The 18,893-nt window shown below is 44.1% G+C and overlaps 1 protein-coding gene across 1 annotated transcript in view; it reads right to left on the minus strand.

Moving 5' to 3' along the window:
* Positions 1–1,108: 1,108 nt before the first annotated feature.
* The window catches only part of DBF4B (DBF4B-CDC7 kinase regulatory subunit), a 57,016-nt gene continuing 39,231 nt past the window's right edge, over positions 1,109–18,893 (minus strand). Inside the window, exons 10-13 of the mRNA XM_069751396.1 lie at positions 14,251–14,373; positions 11,071–11,164; positions 10,879–10,988; positions 1,109–4,238 (exon numbers count right to left, since the gene is read on the minus strand). Coding sequence (XP_069607497.1) covers positions 2,681–4,238; positions 10,879–10,988; positions 11,071–11,164; positions 14,251–14,373 — 1,885 coding nt within the window. The 3' untranslated portion in view covers positions 1,109–2,680. The remainder of the gene's footprint in view (positions 4,239–10,878; positions 10,989–11,070; positions 11,165–14,250; positions 14,374–18,893) is intronic.

Genomic DNA, 18,893 nt, shown 5'->3' on the forward strand with positions numbered 1-18,893 from the left:
TTTGGCCTAGATTGCGGAGTTTGGCTGTACAAGTGGATATAAAATTCCCCTATTCTGTAAATTCATGGGAAATCACAAACCTGCATACCGCACGTCTTCCGGAAGATGCAGCGCCTTGTGGCCAAGAGCTCCCCATCGGGAGGAAGAGGCTCAACCCAGGAGCTCTGCTCAACTGGTTTCTGTGGCTGAGGGACTCCCCACCGGAGAGTGTTTGCCTCGGGCCTCTTGACAGGGGAAGGATTGTGCCGCACAATTCCCCTGAGCCCATCCAGTAAGCTCCTGCTTCCTCTGGTGCCGCCCTCCATGCAGGGACAGGAAAAAAAAAACAAAACATTGAGGGAGGTGGGTGGGGCCTTTTAACCACTCGTGTTGTTCCTGTCCCTGTAAGGAGGAAGACGACCTCCATGGTGCTGTCTGGAAACAGCTTATTATCACCTCCCATGCTGTTGCCGTTCCCATGGTGTCGACACCCGCGGTCCCAGGGCTCTTGTGTGGTTGCATGACACATGGTGCCCGGCACCCCAATCAGCGCTGGCGTCACTTTCCCCATCTTTGGACAAATTGAACATGAAGAGGAAGTCAGATCAGCTGCAGCTTGGACTTCATGTTAAATTTGTATGGGGACAGTGATGCCAGCGCTGATTGGGTGACGGGGTCACGTGTCACAACAACCACTAGGGATCCACGGGAAAAGCAAGCACTAACACCGTGGAAACTGCGCCAGAAAGGTAGGGGAGTATAAGTTTTATTTTATTGGAGCCAAACGTGGCAAGGGGGTTGTCCAGGTAACGGGCAACTTCTTTAATGTTCTATACGAAAGAGGCTGGCACATTTCAATAGCTAAGCCAGCCTCCTTCACTGCCACTACCGCAGTCATATAGTCATATAGCCCCCGTTACACACAGTCACACACCAGTATAAGAAACCCTCTACTAAGGGCGCCACAAAAAGGAAGTGGAGCTGCTGGGATCAAGAGCAATTGTTCTATAGTTGTGTTCCTAATAATGCTAAAGATTCTGTCCCATTCACCCTCTTAAGGTATACATTCAGAAATAAAGAGCATTTATGTTACTTAATTATCACATTAAAACAAAGATAAAAAGAACACTAAATGAGTTTATTTTTATTAAAAAAAAAAAGTTAAGTTTCAAATTCACATCATAGAGGTAGGGTAACATTAACAGACATACATATATGAAAAATCCATAGTACAATGACAATGGTGACAACTATTCTCAGGTAGAATCCATCAGTGCTAGGAAATGTATAAAACAGTAATAAATACTGTCATCTGAGGAAGAAAAAGAAATGAATAGTCCCATGTAATGACTATGGTGTACAATATGCTCATATAAACAAGCCCCTTGGTGACAACGTGACCCAATGGTCTTGTCGAAATATCAGAAATCTTTAAAAAAAAAAAAAAAACCCTCAAGAGATATTTTTATTTTCTGATTATATTTACAAAGGGTGAGGTCTATAGACAATCCAATCTGCTGGGGTCGTGGATGAATGCACATCTGCTATGAAAATAGACTTATTTTTGAGGGACGTGTCCACTCCTGATATTTAGCGCACACGATGCAACTTCGGGTATGGAGACATTTGCATCTATTATATGTGGTTTTCGTTGGATGCATTTACTATTTTTGGGGAAGCAGTGTAACAGGAAATTTAACAACCCAACTTTTCCTAACTCCTGAATGGTAGTTCACCAGTATATACATAGGTCCTATCTATCTACAGATTTGCCATTCAGTAGCTGAGCATGCCATAGTGACTGTTCAGCAAAAAAAAAAAAAAAAAATTGCTGTCAACTGGGTTTTTCTGAAAGTGAATATGTCTATGAGGAAGGATGACTACTCCCACTAGTCAGTCATTATACAGAGTGCACTTAAATCAAGACGTTGTTTATAACACTGAGCTGAGCGAGACATCTGGGTACGAGGGTCAGCTGGTGACCCACCCAATAATAAGAGGAGCCACATGCGGCAGAAATTTCGATGACCGTCTCATTCATCTGACCGGAGTTGATTTTGGAGCACATGACATTATGTAACCTCCATTCAGATGAATGACAATTTCTGCAACATTAGAATATACCTTATATCTTGCTTGGTTAACCACATGGTTTTATGGTTTGCACCCTTTAATGCAAAATTAATTTGGAACAGTTTGTCCAACCCTATGAAGAGACCCAGAGATCAATCGTGTCTTGTCACATAATGTAAAATTCACATTTAATATGACAATTATTATAGTGTTTGCCATCAGGGCATGTACCTTAGGTTTTCTATCAGACCATTTAGCAAATCCATTCATGGGGGAAGGGGTGAAGCAGGAGGGATTTTTTTTTTTTGATCGGAGATGTAAAGTTATCGGCTTTTCCAGGCTGCGCAGGTATAAGATGTCTGGTTCTTGGCAGGATTACAAGATTCAGCATTTCAACTCAAGCGAGAAATTGTTTGTGCCATTAGGAGTCATTAAGATGCACTTAATAGCTGTGGGCAGAAGCAGAGGGCTCGCTAGCTCATCCATCCCGGAAGAAGCAGGGAAGGGGGAAGGGAGACATGCAGAAAGCTGGAGCAATGGACCAAATGGGAGCAAGATAAATAAATATACAGGGTAACAAGTAGGAGACCACCGATTATCAGTCCATTTCCTGATTGCACCAGTCCCTTCACGATGCCACCCCACTAAGATAAAGGTCATACGATGCATGTGACACGGTTACTGTCTGTGTGGTGCTGGGGGACCCCAAAGCTTGTTCATGAGTCAACACTGATCCCAGGCGTTTTCCATACCAGCTCTCGTCTAGGCTGACCTGAGCTGTCCTCAGGTCCCCAAGGTGAGCACTCTGCTGGGGGTTATTGCAGTGCTGAGACACAAGCTGGGAGTCCCAGTCAGATTCTGACGAGGCTTCATACTGTGCCAGCTTAGGGTTGAAACACAGTGTGGTAGGGCTGCCTTCACCCGCTTCACATGCTTTAGTTCTGCGGTCTATGTCCACACAGTCGCTAAACACAGGGATCGTTGGCTGCTGCACTGAAATAGGAAGCTGATGAAATGCCCACATAGGCATAGGCTGGCAATGTAGAGGATGTCTTTTTGCTGGAGGGCGACATGGAGACCAGCAGTGCTTTCGTTTACCCCCACACCAGTCAGTGTTGGGCACCAGCGGCACTGAGTCTTGTGCGCCATCCAAAGTCTCAGTACCTGGCATAACAGTGACATTACTAGCTGCTGCTGGATGCCAAGGTGCCAGTGCAAACTGGTCTATAGAGAAGTTGCTGCTTGGTTCCGGTTGTAATTCACATGGAGCATTTACTAATAGCTTATCCTGTGTGGAAACCAACAAATGTTGGTGCTGATCAGCGGCAGCCTCCACTAATGGCACCTCTGTGCCTGAAGCATCTGCCACTGGACATTGTCCTGCTGTATCCGGATGTAATGTGCACTCCCTTCCAGTAGGAGGCACTGGAGAGGGTCCTACAAAAGCTTCAGCACTTGGCATGTCCTGTGGAGCGGCAGTCATTAATGCATTAGTTTGTGAAGGAGCCACATCAAACATTTGTGGATCTATGTGTGAAGGGATAATAGGATCTTCTTGTACTGGTTCATTCGATGATTGATTAAAGCCACCTTGTGCCAGAGCATGAATGGGATCTCCTAGGTCATCGAGGCACAAAGGTGGCTGTAATAATACATTCTCTGTGGTCAGCTCTGGGTGTTCATCGAGGACATGAGCTGGAGATATAACCACTGACTGGACAGTGTACAAGGAGGTGAGCCCTGCTTCCTCCATGTACCAAGAGACCTCGGTAACAAGTCCCATAGGTGCTATCTCCGCTGCCCCCCTGGTCTCTAGTAAGGGTAGATCACATTGCACCTCTGCATTCATTGTACTCACTGTACATTGGGGTTCATCGTCTTCTAAAAATACATTTTCTGGTCCATCCCCCAAACGTTCTTGTACGGAATCTACCACCACGTTTTCCACTAGTGGATCCTGGAACAAAGTCTCCTTAGCCTGTGGGGGACATTCTGCATCTTGTTTTACATATTGTTTCTCTGGTGAAACCAGACGGAGTTCCTCTATGAGCAGTTGTACATTTTGGTCCATGGGTTGGTCGGTGGACTCACGATTTTTGAGCTCCTGTCCCAAGCCTTCCTCTTCGGTTATTGGTGGCTGCTCCTCTAAACTCTGTGGTGGGGCTTTATCTTCACTGGGTTTAAACCTTAAAAATATATAAAAAAAATATTAAAAACATATCACCCAAATATAAATCTATATTTCCAAAGTAGATGCTCTCAGACTTGTCAATGCTGTCATTTCAGTCTGGCATAAGCCTTTACAGCATTTAACCTCTTGACAACTGTAGATGCAGAGTAATGCTCCAGATACAGGGGCCATTAGTAAATACACATTATACACCAAATGTAAGGCTATTACCCCACAAGGCTTAGTCTGTATAAGGGCTGACCCACATTTACAATCACTCCACATCTTACATCACTAGAAATACAAAGTTTTCCTCTACCTTTAACTCAAGCACTTCATCTCCATCCTCCTTAAAAGCGCCTCTCCCCCACCTAACCTCGAGATCTATGGACAATATGCATGTGCCAGTGGTCTTGGGAAGAGAACATAAGGTCCTTTTACAAGGACGAATAAGCGTCTAAGGCTGGTTTCACATTTGTGTTTTTTTTTGCGTTTTTGCGCTATACTTAACATTAAAAACGCATGCTTTTCTTGCATGTGTTTTGACGCGTTTGACGACATGCGTTTTTTCTCTGCATGCGTTGTGTTGCAGAAATGCAACATGTAGTAATTTCTAGCTGCGATTTTTTGCCGCAAAAAAAAACCGCATGCGTTTTTTGTGTGGCAAAAAAACGTATTTATGTCTATGTAAACGCATGCGTTTTTAAGCACATGCGTTTGCATGCATTTTTATAGAAAAACACAAGAATACACACTGATAAGCCACCTCCCAACACTAACCCTAAGGGATCCTAACCGTAAGGGTTAGGATCCCTAGGGTTAGAGTTTGGGTTAGGATACCTAGGGTTAGTGTTAGGGCTAGGGTTTGCGTTAGGGTTTGTGTTAGGATCCCTAGGGTTACTAGGGATCCTAACCCTAACCCTAGGTATTTCTGTTTATAGTGGGTTTTCTAGTTGATTTTGATGATTGGCAGCTGTCCCACACTTCTCATCATGCGTTTCAAAAACGCAAACGCAGGAAAAAACGCATGTAAACGCGTCAAAACGCCGCGTTTGTGTTAAAACATGCAAAAACGCATGCGCCAAAAAACGCAGCGTTTAAACGCGTTTTTTCACCAAATGCGTTTGCGTTTAAAACGCTGCATTTTTAAACGCAAATGTGAAACCAGCCTTAAAGAGAATTTGTGAGAAACTTCATTCTGGGACAGTCAACGATTGAGCGCATGCTTGTTTGTTAGCAGTTTGCATCAATTACATGGCCTAGAAGAAATAGTTGCTGGTAGTACATCCCCTGTGTATACAATCAGCCTTTTTCCACAGGAACAGAGCAGGGTCTCTAGAGCCACTAGTCACATGTAGCAATTCCCAAATGTCAATGTAAAACCTTTAAAGATATTGGTCACATGACTTCAGATTTACAGCCAAGACAAAACATCCATTTTCAGACACGTATTTTGGGGCTGTTGAGACCCGGTCATCCTCCTGTACGAAGAGGCTTTTTACATACCGGTATTTAATATGCCAAGGAAGCATTGCATGGCCTACAAGTTTCCTTAGGTCTACTTGAGAGAAACCTTGATAATGGGCTTAAAGGGTAAAGCCCTCATCTGGCCAACTAGTTCTCCTGTATTACACGGATGAGGAGCAAACAACCCAAAACAGCTGTCTTCAAATGGAGATTTTGATTTGGCTTCTTATCCAAAAACTCATGTGGAAAGGCTCTTTTAAAAGGGTTGATACTGATTACATGGAAGAGACCTCCAATAAGTACCACTAGAGTTCTCGTGCTCTTCCTCTGAAGAAACCGTTTGCTTTTTTAGTTTCCCAGGGGAGCATTGCACGACCTGCAAGTCTTCCAACGCCAACTAGAAACTTTCCACAAGTACACATTTTACTGATAAAAGCTTCCTGTTTAAAATGGGTTGTACTGATGACTACATACAGTATAGGGACCAGATTTATGGTGTGCAATCAGAGGAACAATATGTAAAAATCTAGAGGTCTTCTTGCAAAAGTGCTCAAAGGTCATGCAGAAAACCTCCTTCAAATCCAGCTCTATAGATTGGTGAAGCTTCAACAGATTAGCTCACACAGAGCCAGATTGTGCCTTTGTTTTGTTTCCGGAGGCGTCAATCACCTGGAGACATGCTATCCATTTGATGGTCCTGACCTCACACACATTAGAATTCGGGTATTTCTCTCATCCTACCAGTCACAGGCCATAACATATGGAAGGACCCATGGGAAGTGCTTTCTTTTCCCCTCTCCAAACAAGGATTGAGAACATGCCCCAAGAGAAATGCGTTTCTTGTGGCCAAACAAAAATTGTTCTTGCATGAAAGATGACCTCTGAGAAGTGTAAGAGGTGACAACTGGTACAGGAAGGACAAAAAAATGACATCTATTCTGGCAGAGCGTCATCACAAATTCCTAAGACCCTAATAATCTGCTCTCAAATAATGGGACACAAAACTTTAACTACCTTCATACTCACTCTCCGTAGCCACCAGCCTTACACAGAACCTCTTTCGGCCTTCCAAACCCCCTCTTTTTTCTTTATTATTTTTTTTCCTTTCCCATTACATCACTTCATTATTCACATCACTCTTGCATTTTCAACCACACATGGAACGTTCTATATGCTACATCAGCTCATATAGTAGATGCTGATACATGAAGGTTTTGATAACTGGAAGATGTTCGTTACAGAGGCCAACACACTAACCGCAAAGTCACATAGGTCACTAAATTTCTACATTTACAGGTCCTCGCACACATAGGGGGTTAGATTACAGATAATATCCTATTTCTGCGAGTACGCCTCGGTGGCCAGTGACAGAGGTTGCTTGGACTTGGGCCGAGAGTCATTGGGTGTGGAGTGTGGCCAAATAAGTAATCAGGACTACGAATCGGTCTGGATGGAGGAGGCAGCAGTAGTAATGAATATCCCAGAAGCTTAGCACACGGTATACACAATCTACAGGATTTATTTTGCAGCCAGTAGACGAGGTAGAAAGATAAAATGGAAGTACTGACTTCCTTCTTGTAAATAATTAAGCTGCCATAAACTGTACACATAACTCTGTCAAACACCTCTTCGGTCGATAGGCTCAGAAGATCAATGGGGAGGGGAGAGTAATAAGCTGGCAGTAGCACAGTGGCTCATTGGTTAACATTGTTGCTTTGCAGCTCTGGGGTACTGGATTCAAATCCCACCAAGGACAACATCTGCAAGGAATTTATATGGGCTTCCTTCAGGTACTGTTTTCTTCCACACTCCAAAGACATCGATATGGAATCTAGATTGTGAGCCCCAATGGGGACAGTGTCCACAATATCTATAAAGTGCCATGGAATTAATGGTGCTATATAAATGAGTAAAATAAATAAAATACTACTACTATTTTACTAATATTACTAGTATGTCCTTTATGTCACATCATCATCATCGTTTTTGCGCCTGTGTTTTTTTTTTTAAACAATTATTCTATTTGCACCCTTTATACATTGATTTTATATGTGCTCACCAGTGTTCCCCCCCCCCCTTGATTTGTGGGTGGATTTTAGTTGTTTTTGTCCAATACATGAAATTTCCTAAAAGTCGTAAAATTTGGCTGAACTCCAACCCAATCCGCCGCTAGTGTAGTTTTGAGTACGTCAGCATTTACTTCAATTTTTCTAGCATTTTGCAAAGTGCGTGACTTTTGCCGCCAAATAGTTACAAAAACTGTTCAAGACAGGAAAAAGGCCAATTTTGACATTGCGCTAAACTCACAAGTTGCACACACAACTTAAAAACAAAACACAAATGATGACTTGGGCCTGTGAGTGTGGACTAAAACGCATGAATGATCTGAGTACTTGTTCACCATCTTATGAGCTATTGGTGGTGGTCTCAGGATCGGACCCCCAACAATCACAGCACGTATGCTAGAACATAACAAAACCCATTTATAACACTTTAAATAAAACATGAAAAGCCCCTACTTATGCTTACTGCTCTGTTTTGCAATGAAAGAAACACAAATGTTTTTTTTTCCCCCAAAGCAGATCTTGTGAGATCTTAAGTCAAGACAAAGGGTACCGTCACACAGTGGCACTTTGGTCGCTAGGACGGCACGATCCGTGACGTTCCAGCGATATCCTTACGATCTCGCTGTGTCTGACACGCTACTGCGATCAGGGACCCAGCTGAGAATCGTACGTCGTAGCAGATCGTTTGAAACTTTATTTCGTCGCTGGATCTCCCGCTGACATCGCTGAATCGGCGCCACGCCGATTCAGCGATCTTCACTGGTAACCAGGGTAAACATCGGGTTACTAGGCGCAGGGCCGCACTTAGTAACCCGATATTTACCCTGGTTACCAGTGTAAATGTAAAAAAAAAAAAAAAAAAAACACTACATACTTACATTCCCGGTGTCTGGTCATGTCCCCCGCCTTCAGCTTCCCGCACTGACTGGTGAGCGCCGGCCGTAAAGTACAGCGATGACGTCACCGCTCTGCTTTCCGGCTGTCCGGCGCTCACTGTCAGTGCAGAGAAGCACAGCGCCGAGGGACGCGACAGGAATGTAAGTATGTAGTGTTTTTTTTTTTTTTTTACGTTTACGCTGGTAACCAGGGTAAACATCGGGTTACTAAGCGCGGCCCTGCGCTTAGTAACCCGATGTTTACCCTGGTTACCGGGGACTTCGGGATCATTGGTCGCTGGAGAGCTGTGTGACAGCTCTCCAGTGACGCTGTCGTATCGCTGCAGCGTTGTTTTAGTGTGACGGTACCCAAAAGGTAAGGAAGGACACATCTGTAGCTCCAATGAGCACAAAAAGGATTTGACAGGTGTAAATTCAATATGCCGGATGCTTTTTCCCTGGATATTATGGACACCCCCAATGCACCTTCGATGGGCCAGTCCTGCCGACATTCGTCTAATGTGACCACGCACGTTAAAAGCCAAGCACAGGCAGAAAGTAAACTTCAGACTCCTAGATATGGTGCAGTGCTGAATATACAGAAGGTAAAATAAGCAGCACACTATCGATTGCATTAATGCTTTCTTAAAACCAGAAGTCTAGAAGAAGCCAACCCAAGCAGTAATATCTATTACACAATTAGGGCTGCATTACCTAATCCATTGCAATCTTTTATCAGACGGCAGTTTACATTACAGCGATACAAGATATATTCTACATAGGCAAGACCTGAAAGGCGATGGATATATACATCTCCATGCCGACTCCAGATGGATTTATTTTATTTATATAGCGCCATGATATTCCACAGTGCCTTACACTATTGTCATTTCAGCAAATTGTTCTACAATGTTAATTTATTATGGGAACTTAGTTCGCGCCATCATACACAGCAGCGCTTTACAGACTCATCACTGTCACCATTGGGGCTCACAATCTATATTCCCTATACTTAAGTCTTTTGAATATTGGAGAAAACCCACAAACACCCTGCGAAGCTACAGTGCTGTCTGAACTACAACCAATGACTCTACATATCTTGAATATATATAACCCTTTGTCCATAAAAGCAAATAATGTAACTCTAGAAAATCAGACTATTTCCTTAGCTTATGCAGCGAGAATAGAAATTCATTTTTTTTACCTATAGCCATGCTTCTTGTAAAGGAAACACGATTTTAACGACATTTACCTGCAGAGTGATTATTTTCTGTTGGCAAAGTGTTTCCAGACATGACAGATTCCTTTTAACGCCTCCATGATACACGCCTGTATGGCACATGTCGGGTCTCTCAATTTGATGTGGGCTCCAGCGCTAAGCCAACATCTTTTCAGGCACATGTCAGCTGATTTGAACAGCTGACATGTGCCCCTAACAGCAATCCACCCGCGGCTGTTAACCTGTTAAATGCCGCTGTCAATCTGACAGCAGCATTTAACATGATTGCGCCGAAAGCACATCACTAATCCCACACATGTCACATGACTGCAGGTCGCCGATGGGCTGGCACGACAACCTATGGTCTGCAATAGACCCCGGTGGTTGTCATTGCCAGATTGCTATGAGCGCCGCCCAGCGGTCAAGGTTAAAAGCAGGTGAGCATTTGTGCTACATAGAGCAGGGCTGAAGTAACGGGCGATCAAAATATCATATCTACACCAAAATGGTATCAATAAAAACATCACCTCGGTGAGCAAATAATATGCCCTCACCCATCCCAGATCCTGAAAAACGGAGAAGCTACGAGTCTCGGAAAATGACGCATTTTTTTTAACAAACTTTGGATTTTTTTTTGTGTTATACCTCTTAAATTAAAAAAAACAATCTAGACACGTTTCGTGTCTATGAACTCGAGAATCCTAGTGGAAGGTTTCCATTTATTGAACATGGTAAAAAAAAAAAAATAAAAATTGTGGAATTGCTTATTTATTTTTATTTTTTTACAATTTCACAGCGCTTTGATTTTTTCCCCTCGGTTTTCCAGTACACAATATGGTGAAACCACTGGTGTCCTTCAAAAGTACAATTCGTCCTACAAAAAACAAGCCCTCACATGGCCATATTGATGGAAAAATAAAGTTATGGCTCTGGGAAGAAGGGGAGCAAAAAACGGAAAATGGCCCCAGGTTGAAGGGGTTAAAGGATCTAAGCAACAGACCATTCGAAGAGGATATTGATAGCACTTACCCAAGAGGCAAAGGAACAAACTCGCAGACAATATGAGATGTGATGTCATCAATAACGGTGTAATTGGAAGCATTGAGAGCGAAGACGCAGTGCTGCTTACTGATCAGGTGCTGCAGAAGTGACGGGACAAGTGATATGTGATCTTGCAACTATCATTTCCATTCCTACCTTTTAATGAGATGCTCCTCTTACCTCACAAAGCTTTCTGTAGGTGATATGACAGCATTCACAATATCCACTCTTCTCCCAGTTCTGTGGTCTTTCACCCCCATCCTTGTCCTGTTTCCTAATTATAATGGGAGCAGATATTAATATACATAGGTAGTCAACAAAATGAGAGGGATGGAGGGTTGACACTAACACTTTCTCCATGCCTTGATCATAGTCAGACTAATGCAGGCATACAATCCATATCAATGTGTGTGGCATGGACAAATGTGCCGACTTCAAATGACACAAAACAAAAAAAAATAATAGGTGAAGCTCCACAATAGTTCAGCAATCAGTACATACAACAACCAGCATCATGAGAACACTCAGAGTAACATTAAAGAAGAACTCCTCGTCCTGACATCAAAATTTGTATCCTCTTAATATATTGCAGTCATCATATTATATGGCATTGTGTGCTTACAATTGCTCTTCTACCCAGCTAATTCTTCTCTTTTCCATTAGATCTATGACATCACGTGATTAAAAACTGACTAGCTGAATCCTTCTAAGCGCTATGTAGAAACAGGAGGTCAATCTTCCCTAAATGTCACTGCAAAAGTCCCTGGCAGAGAGAGGAGGGAGCAGCTGGGTCAGGAGCTAAAGAGGGTGGTGATAAATGCAGGGACAAGAAATTTCCTGCTTCTACAAAGAGTAGAGGAAAGAGAAGAATTAAGTGGGTAGAAAGTAAAAATGAGCAATTGTAAGCACAAAGTGCTGTATAACATGATGCTTGCCATATATTAAGAGGATAAAACCTATTGATGAGAGTGCTCCTTTAACCCCTTCCCGACCTCCATACTATTACTGCGGAGGTCGGGTCCCCTGCTTTGATGTGGGCTGCAGCGGTGAGCCCACCTCAAAACCGGGACATGTCAGCTGTTTTGAACAGCTGACATGTGCCCGCAATAGAGGTGGGTGAAATCGCGATTCACCCACCAATATTGACCAGTTAAAGGGAACCTGTCACCCGAATTTGGTGGGACCGATTTTCGGTCATATGGGTGGAGTTTTCGGGTGTTTGATTCACCCTTTCCTTACCCGCTGGCTGCACGCTGGTCGCAATATTGGATTGAAGTTCATTCTCTGTCCTCCGTAGTACACGCCTGCGCAAGGCAATCTTGCCTTGCGCACGCGCAGTATGCTTTGTCCAACTGCGGGCAAAGCCGAAAAGCATTAGTGTGCATGCGCCGGCGCACTATGTCCCGGAACTATGTGTTCTGGGACATAGTACGCCGGCGCATGCGCACTAATACTCTTCGGCTTTGCCCACAATTGGGCAAAGCATACTGTTCCAGAACATAGTGTGCCAGCGCATGCGCACTAATGCTTTTCGGCTTTGCCCGCAGTTGGGCAAAGCATACTGCGCGAGCACAAGGCAAGATTGCCTTGCGCAGGCGTGTACTACGGAGGACACAGAATGAACTTCAATCCAATATGGCGGCCAGCGTGCAGCCAGCGGGTAAGGAAAGGATGAATCAAAAACCCGAAAACTCCGCCCATATGACCGAAAACCGGTCCCGCCAAATTCAGGCGACAGGTTCCCTTTAAATGCCGCTGTCAAACGCTGACAGCGGCATTTAACCGGTGCTTCCGGCCAGAAATGATCGCATCGCCGACCCCCGTCAGATGATCGGGGGTCAGCGATGCATCAGGACAGTAACCATAGAGGTCCTTCAGACCTCTATGGTTACTGATGCCGGCCTGCTGTGAGCGCCACCCTGTGGACGGCACTCATAGCAAGCCTGCAATTCAGCTACATAGCAGCGATCTAATGATCGCTGCTATATAGAAGAGCGTTGTGCCAGCTTCTAGCCTCCCATGGAGGCTATTGAAGAATGGCAAAAGTAAAAAAAAAAAAAATGTTTTAAAAATATGAAAAAAATAAAAAATATAAGAGTTTATATCACCCCCCTTTCGCCCCATTCAAAATAAAACAATAAAAAAAACAAAAACCAAACCTACACATATTTGGTATTGCCCAGTTCAGAATCGCCCGATCAATAAAAAAAAAAAAAAAGGATTAACCTGATCGCTAAACGGCGTAGCGAGAAAAAAATTTGAAACGTCAGAATTACATCTTTTTGGTCGCCGCGACATTGCATTAAAATGTAATAACGGGCGATCAAAAGATCGTATCTACACCAAAATGGTATCACTAAAAACATCAGCTCAGCACGCAACAAATAAGCCCTCACCCGACCCCAGATCACAAAAAATGGAGACGCTACGGGTATTGGAAAATTGCGCAATTTTTTTTTTTTACCACTTAGATAAAACATAACCTAGACATGATTGGTGTCTATGAACTCGTAATGACCTGGAGAATCATAATTGCTGGTCAGTTTTAGCATTTAGTGAACCAAGGAAAAAAGCCAAACAAAAAATAAGTGTGGGATTGCACTTTTTTTGCAATGTCACCGCACTTGGAATTTTTTTCCTGTTTTCTAGTACACGACATGCTAAAACCAATGATGTCGTTGAAAAGTGCAACTTGTCCTGCAAAAAACAAGCCCTCACATGGCCATATTGACTGAAAAATAAAAGTTATTGCTCTGGGAAGGAGGGGAGCGAAAACTGAGAACGCAAAAATGGAAAAGGGCAAGGTCGTGAAGGGGTTAAGTGAAAAATGCATAAAAAAAATTATAGGAAGGTGTTAGTTTTAGCGTGCAGGTTAATAAAAATGTCTATGTAAAAAATGATAAAAAAAATAAAATAAATTAATTTAGACTTTAGTTTAGTTGTGAGACATTTTTACTTTGGTATCCACACAGAATCACTACACAGACCTGAAGAACGTTTTGTTAGGCCCAAAGGCGGCCAGTTTAGAGTCACCTATCGGTATTTACCAAAGAAATGCTTCCTACGTCACATGAAAAAGAGCACCGTGTCCATGGCTTGGATGAAAGTGATCAGTTATCCTGCAGCCAGGCTCAGGGCCTGTGCATGCAGATACAGCAATGTACCCGTTATGCACCCGATATGGGAACACGTTAATAGAATGGTGTAGTACAAAACTGCATTACTATGAAATAATGGCAAACCTGGGATTATTTAGTACAGATGAAAGATGTACAGAGGTCACACATCTACTATGTACAAATACAAAAAGTACTTCCATTAGGGAAACCCCTTTGAAGGCACATGGCCGGTAGGACCTACCCAACATCCCTGTCTTTATGTGTACTGTGGATGGTGAGAGCAGTCTCAAAAGGACCTCGGTCTGATGAGATAAATGAGCACTCGGGGAAGTTGGAGAAGGAGCGGTGGAGTGGACGGTATTTTCTGTAGAGGTAAGAGATAGAAAAACAAACATAACATTACGTTTACAACCACAACAGAAACGGTCTACCAATACTTTACAGTTGAATACTCGTGTCCGAGGAGAGCAAGGAGGAGAAGAGGGAAACTTGTTCTCCTCCTTCCTACACACGTTTGTTAATCACATCACTGAGAGCGGGATACCAACAAATTGCAAGAATGAGGGACGACGCTCCTGGACTAGTCAGTGTACAGGCGCTCCAGGATTAAAGGGCTTGCCCACTGCATACCATGTCCTTAAAGGGGTTAATAGATCTTGTAATAATAATTTCCACAATTGGATGTGTAAAATGTTCCTCTACTGAGATAATCTTATATATGTGCCCAGGGCCGCCATAAGGGCATTACAGCCGTGACTGGCGTCTCGGGCCCGGTGAGCAGGGCCCCTACCGGCAGCCGTAGGCTGAACCGGGCCCTTAGCGGCGGCCGGCGCTGCAGCTGTTTAATGCTATTGACGTGCGGGCCCGCGCCCGCACGTCAATAGTTAACAGCCGCAGCGTGCAGGTCGCCGGCGTCTGACGTCATTGTCAGTCGCCGGCGAGTACACGCTTCAGCTGCGTGGAGAGAGCAGGAGTGCGGCAGGTAAGCAGAACTTTTTTTTTCTTTTCTAAATTGAGAGCGGCGATTCGGGGGGGCCCAGGGCAGTAAAGCTGGACACAGTGGGGGGGGGGGGGGGGGGGGTTGGGGGCAGAAAGCTGGACACAGGGGGGGCAGATTGCTGGACACAGGGGGGGCAGATTGCTGGACACAGGGGGGGGCAGATAGCTGGACACGGGGGGGCAGATAGCTGGACACAGGGGGGGCAGATTGCTGGACAAAGGGGGGGGCAGATTGCTGGACAAAGGGGGGGGCAGATTGCTGGACACAGGGGGGGCAGATTGCTGGACACGGGGGGCAGATTGCTGGACACAGGGGAAGAATGGAGAAACGGGGCATGATTGGAGACACAGGGGGCAGGATGACAGACATGGCGGCATGACTGGAGACACTGGGTCATGACTGGAGACAGATGGGGCAGAATTGAGACACAGGGGGCATGATTGGAGACGGGGCAGAATGGTGATACGGGCATGATTGGAGACACTGGAGGCAGGATTGGAGACAGATGGGGCAGGATCATGGGGCAGGATGGATACGATGGAGACAGATGGGGCAGGATGGGGAGATCATATGGGGCAGGATGGATACTCATTAGGGCAGGATGGGAGAACATATGGCTGACGCCAGGAATGAGACACACGGGGGCTAGGATGGCGAATATTATTACCATAGGGGCTAATTAAGGGATATTATTACTGCAGTGATGAATTTATTTTATTTTTTGAGTATACTGTTCTAAATGGGGGGGCGGTCCTATTACTGTGTAGAGTGATACTATGTCGCATTCTTCATGTGGTGTAATGTAGAAGTTCGGAAAATTAAGTAATGGATTAAAGATGAAGGACTTCACCTAGAGATGTCACTGGTGAGTCAGTGTGTTACCTATACACTGACACTATACACTGTATACTATATACAGAGGTCCTGTGTATAATGTCACTGGTGATCACTGTATTACCTGTACACAGACACTGCATACTAAGTACAGATATCCTGTGTATAATGGCACTGATGGTGATAGTATTGTGTTTCTTTTTTTTTTTTATTATGATTGATCAGTATTGTAGTATTCAGTCACTATGTGATGGTAATATGTGGTCTGGTCATGATGTTGTGGTATTTGTTCCTTGTATTTGATATTATTCGATCACTGTGGTGGTAATATGTCATCTGGTCATGGTGTGGCGGTATCTGTGCCTTGTAGATAGTATTATAGGTCACTGTGGTGATATGGTGTCTGGTCATGGTGCTGTGGTATTTGTTCCTTGTATGTGGTATTATAGGTCATTTTAAAAATTTAAAAATAAATAAAAATATACCTAAATTGTATTGCATATTTTAACAAATATTTAATAGGTTACAGTAGAGTAGGGCCCGGCCAAAAGTGTCTACCTTGTCATTTTGGTGGCTTAAAAAATATTTTGGCCAAAACAAAAGCTGCCGGCTATATGTGTGATCTGGTGATGGGAACTGTTAATGTGTGATAGGTGAGAAGTGGAGTTTTTCCAAGAAAGAGTGGTGGGACAGTGGACAGTTTGAGGAATGGAGCGTGGAGGCGGGGCTGGGGTGGAGCCTGGGCGGAGTCTCAAGGGAGCCGCAGAAATTTTGCCAGTATGGGGCCTTGAAATTTCTAGTGGCAGCCCTGTATGTGCCCCTACTGTGTAATGGCCGTGTCTGACCGTACAGGGACATGGTCTGATCATACCACATCTCCTGGGCAGGGCAGGAAGGAAAAGAGTATACAGACAGGACAGCGTGGGATAGCAGCGGATTCTTTCTATGAAATAAAACATTGTTTAAAGGGGCTCTGTCACCTGAATTTGGAGGGAACAATTTTCAGCCATAGGGGCAGGGTTTTCGGGTGTTTGATTCACCCTTTCCTTACCCGCTGGCTGCATGCTGGCTGCAATATTGGATTGAAGTTCATTCTCTGTCCTACGTAGTACATGCCTGCACAAGGCAATCTTGCCTTGCGCAGGCGTGTACTACGGAGGACATAGAATGAACTTTAAACTTTAAAGTCCTTTATTTCAAATAATCACTCCCCTCCAATTTTTACCCATGTAATTTTAAAGTTAAAAAAGCAAAACTTATACTCACCTGTCCAACAAGAAGATAATCCACCGATGCCCAAGTCACGTGTAAAAGACAAACTAATAAACCACCATATTCCTCACCTGTCCGACGAAAAAATAATCCATTTGTTCCTTGACGAGTCTAGGCCTGCTATATCTAGATGCCATGATGAACATTGGCATAATGCAAGTGTTCAGCCTGGCATCCAGCAGAGACACTGCGCTGCGTGTCATAGCACAGCATCAGTGTCTCTCGGTGACGTGAAGAAGGTGAGTGGAGATCGTAGCCGATGAACTCAGTTTACCTTACATCGCCACTAGCGTGAGTAAGTTCTGAGGTGAGCTCAGTGAGGTGAACGGAGTTCATGTTTAGCTCAGCGTTGCTGCTGGATGCCAGGCTTAACGCTCGCATCACGCCAACGTTCGCATGGCATCTAGATGCAGGAGAGCTAGACTTGTCACAGGACAAATGGATTATCTTCTCATCAGACAGGTGAGGAACATGGTGGTATATTATTTCAAATAAAGGACTTTACTCAGGCTGTGTTTTATTTTACAATTTGACTATGGGTTTAGTAATGTGGTGTCTTATAGTCGCCACTCCATTACTAACCACTGGGTTTCTTGTCAACTGCCAATACAAAATCCCAATGCTATTACTAGGGAAAGTGGGAAGAGCAGAGGCAAAGTGCCAGAACTGGTGCATCTTATGGATGTGCCATTTCTGAGGCAGCTGAAGGCTGATATTTTTCGTCTGGGGGCAAATATCCATGGCCCTTCCTAGCCTATTAATATCAACCTGCAGCTGTCTGTCCGTCTATCTACCTAACCTTTGCTGGTTAATAATTATAGTAGGGCCCCCACATCATTTTTTTTTTTGGAAGGGGGGGGGGAGGGGCATTAGAAATTACCAGTAACGGCCACATAGACAGCTGAGCTGATATAAAAAAAATAAATAAATAGAAGATGGAGCTTCCTGGGATAATTACGTCCTTCCCTGGCTATAAACATTTGCCCCGAGCTGGTTATTAAAGTGTCGGGAGATCCCACGCCATTTGTTTCCCTCTCTAAGTTATTGAATTATTAACTAAATACATGAACATTAAACTATGCTCGCACTGCACGAATTATATAAGTCACTGACATCTTTTTATCTATTCAATGTACCGTAGTACTCTAGCATAAGCAGAGTTTTTCAGCACATTTTTTTGTGCTGAAAAAGCCCCTCAGCTTATACTCGAGTGGCAGCAGCTGGGTCATCATGTGTGCCCGCTACTTAAAGAGATGAATATTCACTCCCCTCCACGCCCATGAGCGTGGGGGGCAGTGGATATTCATTCTCTTAAGTAGCAGGCACTTGCGACCGCCCGGCCGCTGCTGGCACCTGAACAAGACGCCACGAGGGACAGTAAGTAGGATGGCTTTTTTATTTAGGTTTTCCTGATGGGGGCCATGGATATCAAGATAGGGATGAGGCGGAAGCCATGCATAATAATAATAATATTATTTATATAGCGCCAACATATTCTGCAGCGCTTTACAAATTATAGAGGGGACTTGTACAGACAATAGACATTACAGCATAACAGAAATCACAGTTCAAAATAGATACCAAGAGGAATGAGGGCCCTGCTCGCAAGCTTACAAACTATGAGGAAAAGGGGAGACACGAGAGGTGGATGGTAACAATTGCTTTAGTTATTCGGACCAGCCACAGTGTAAGGCTCGGGTGTTCATGTAAAGCTGCATTAACCAGTTAACTGCCTAAGTATGTAGCAGTACAAACACAGAGGGCTAATAACTGCATAA

The sequence above is a fragment of the Ranitomeya imitator genome, chromosome 2 (genome assembly GCF_032444005.1).
Source record: "Ranitomeya imitator isolate aRanImi1 chromosome 2, aRanImi1.pri, whole genome shotgun sequence".
Classification (NCBI taxonomy): domain Eukaryota; kingdom Metazoa; phylum Chordata; class Amphibia; order Anura; family Dendrobatidae; genus Ranitomeya; species Ranitomeya imitator.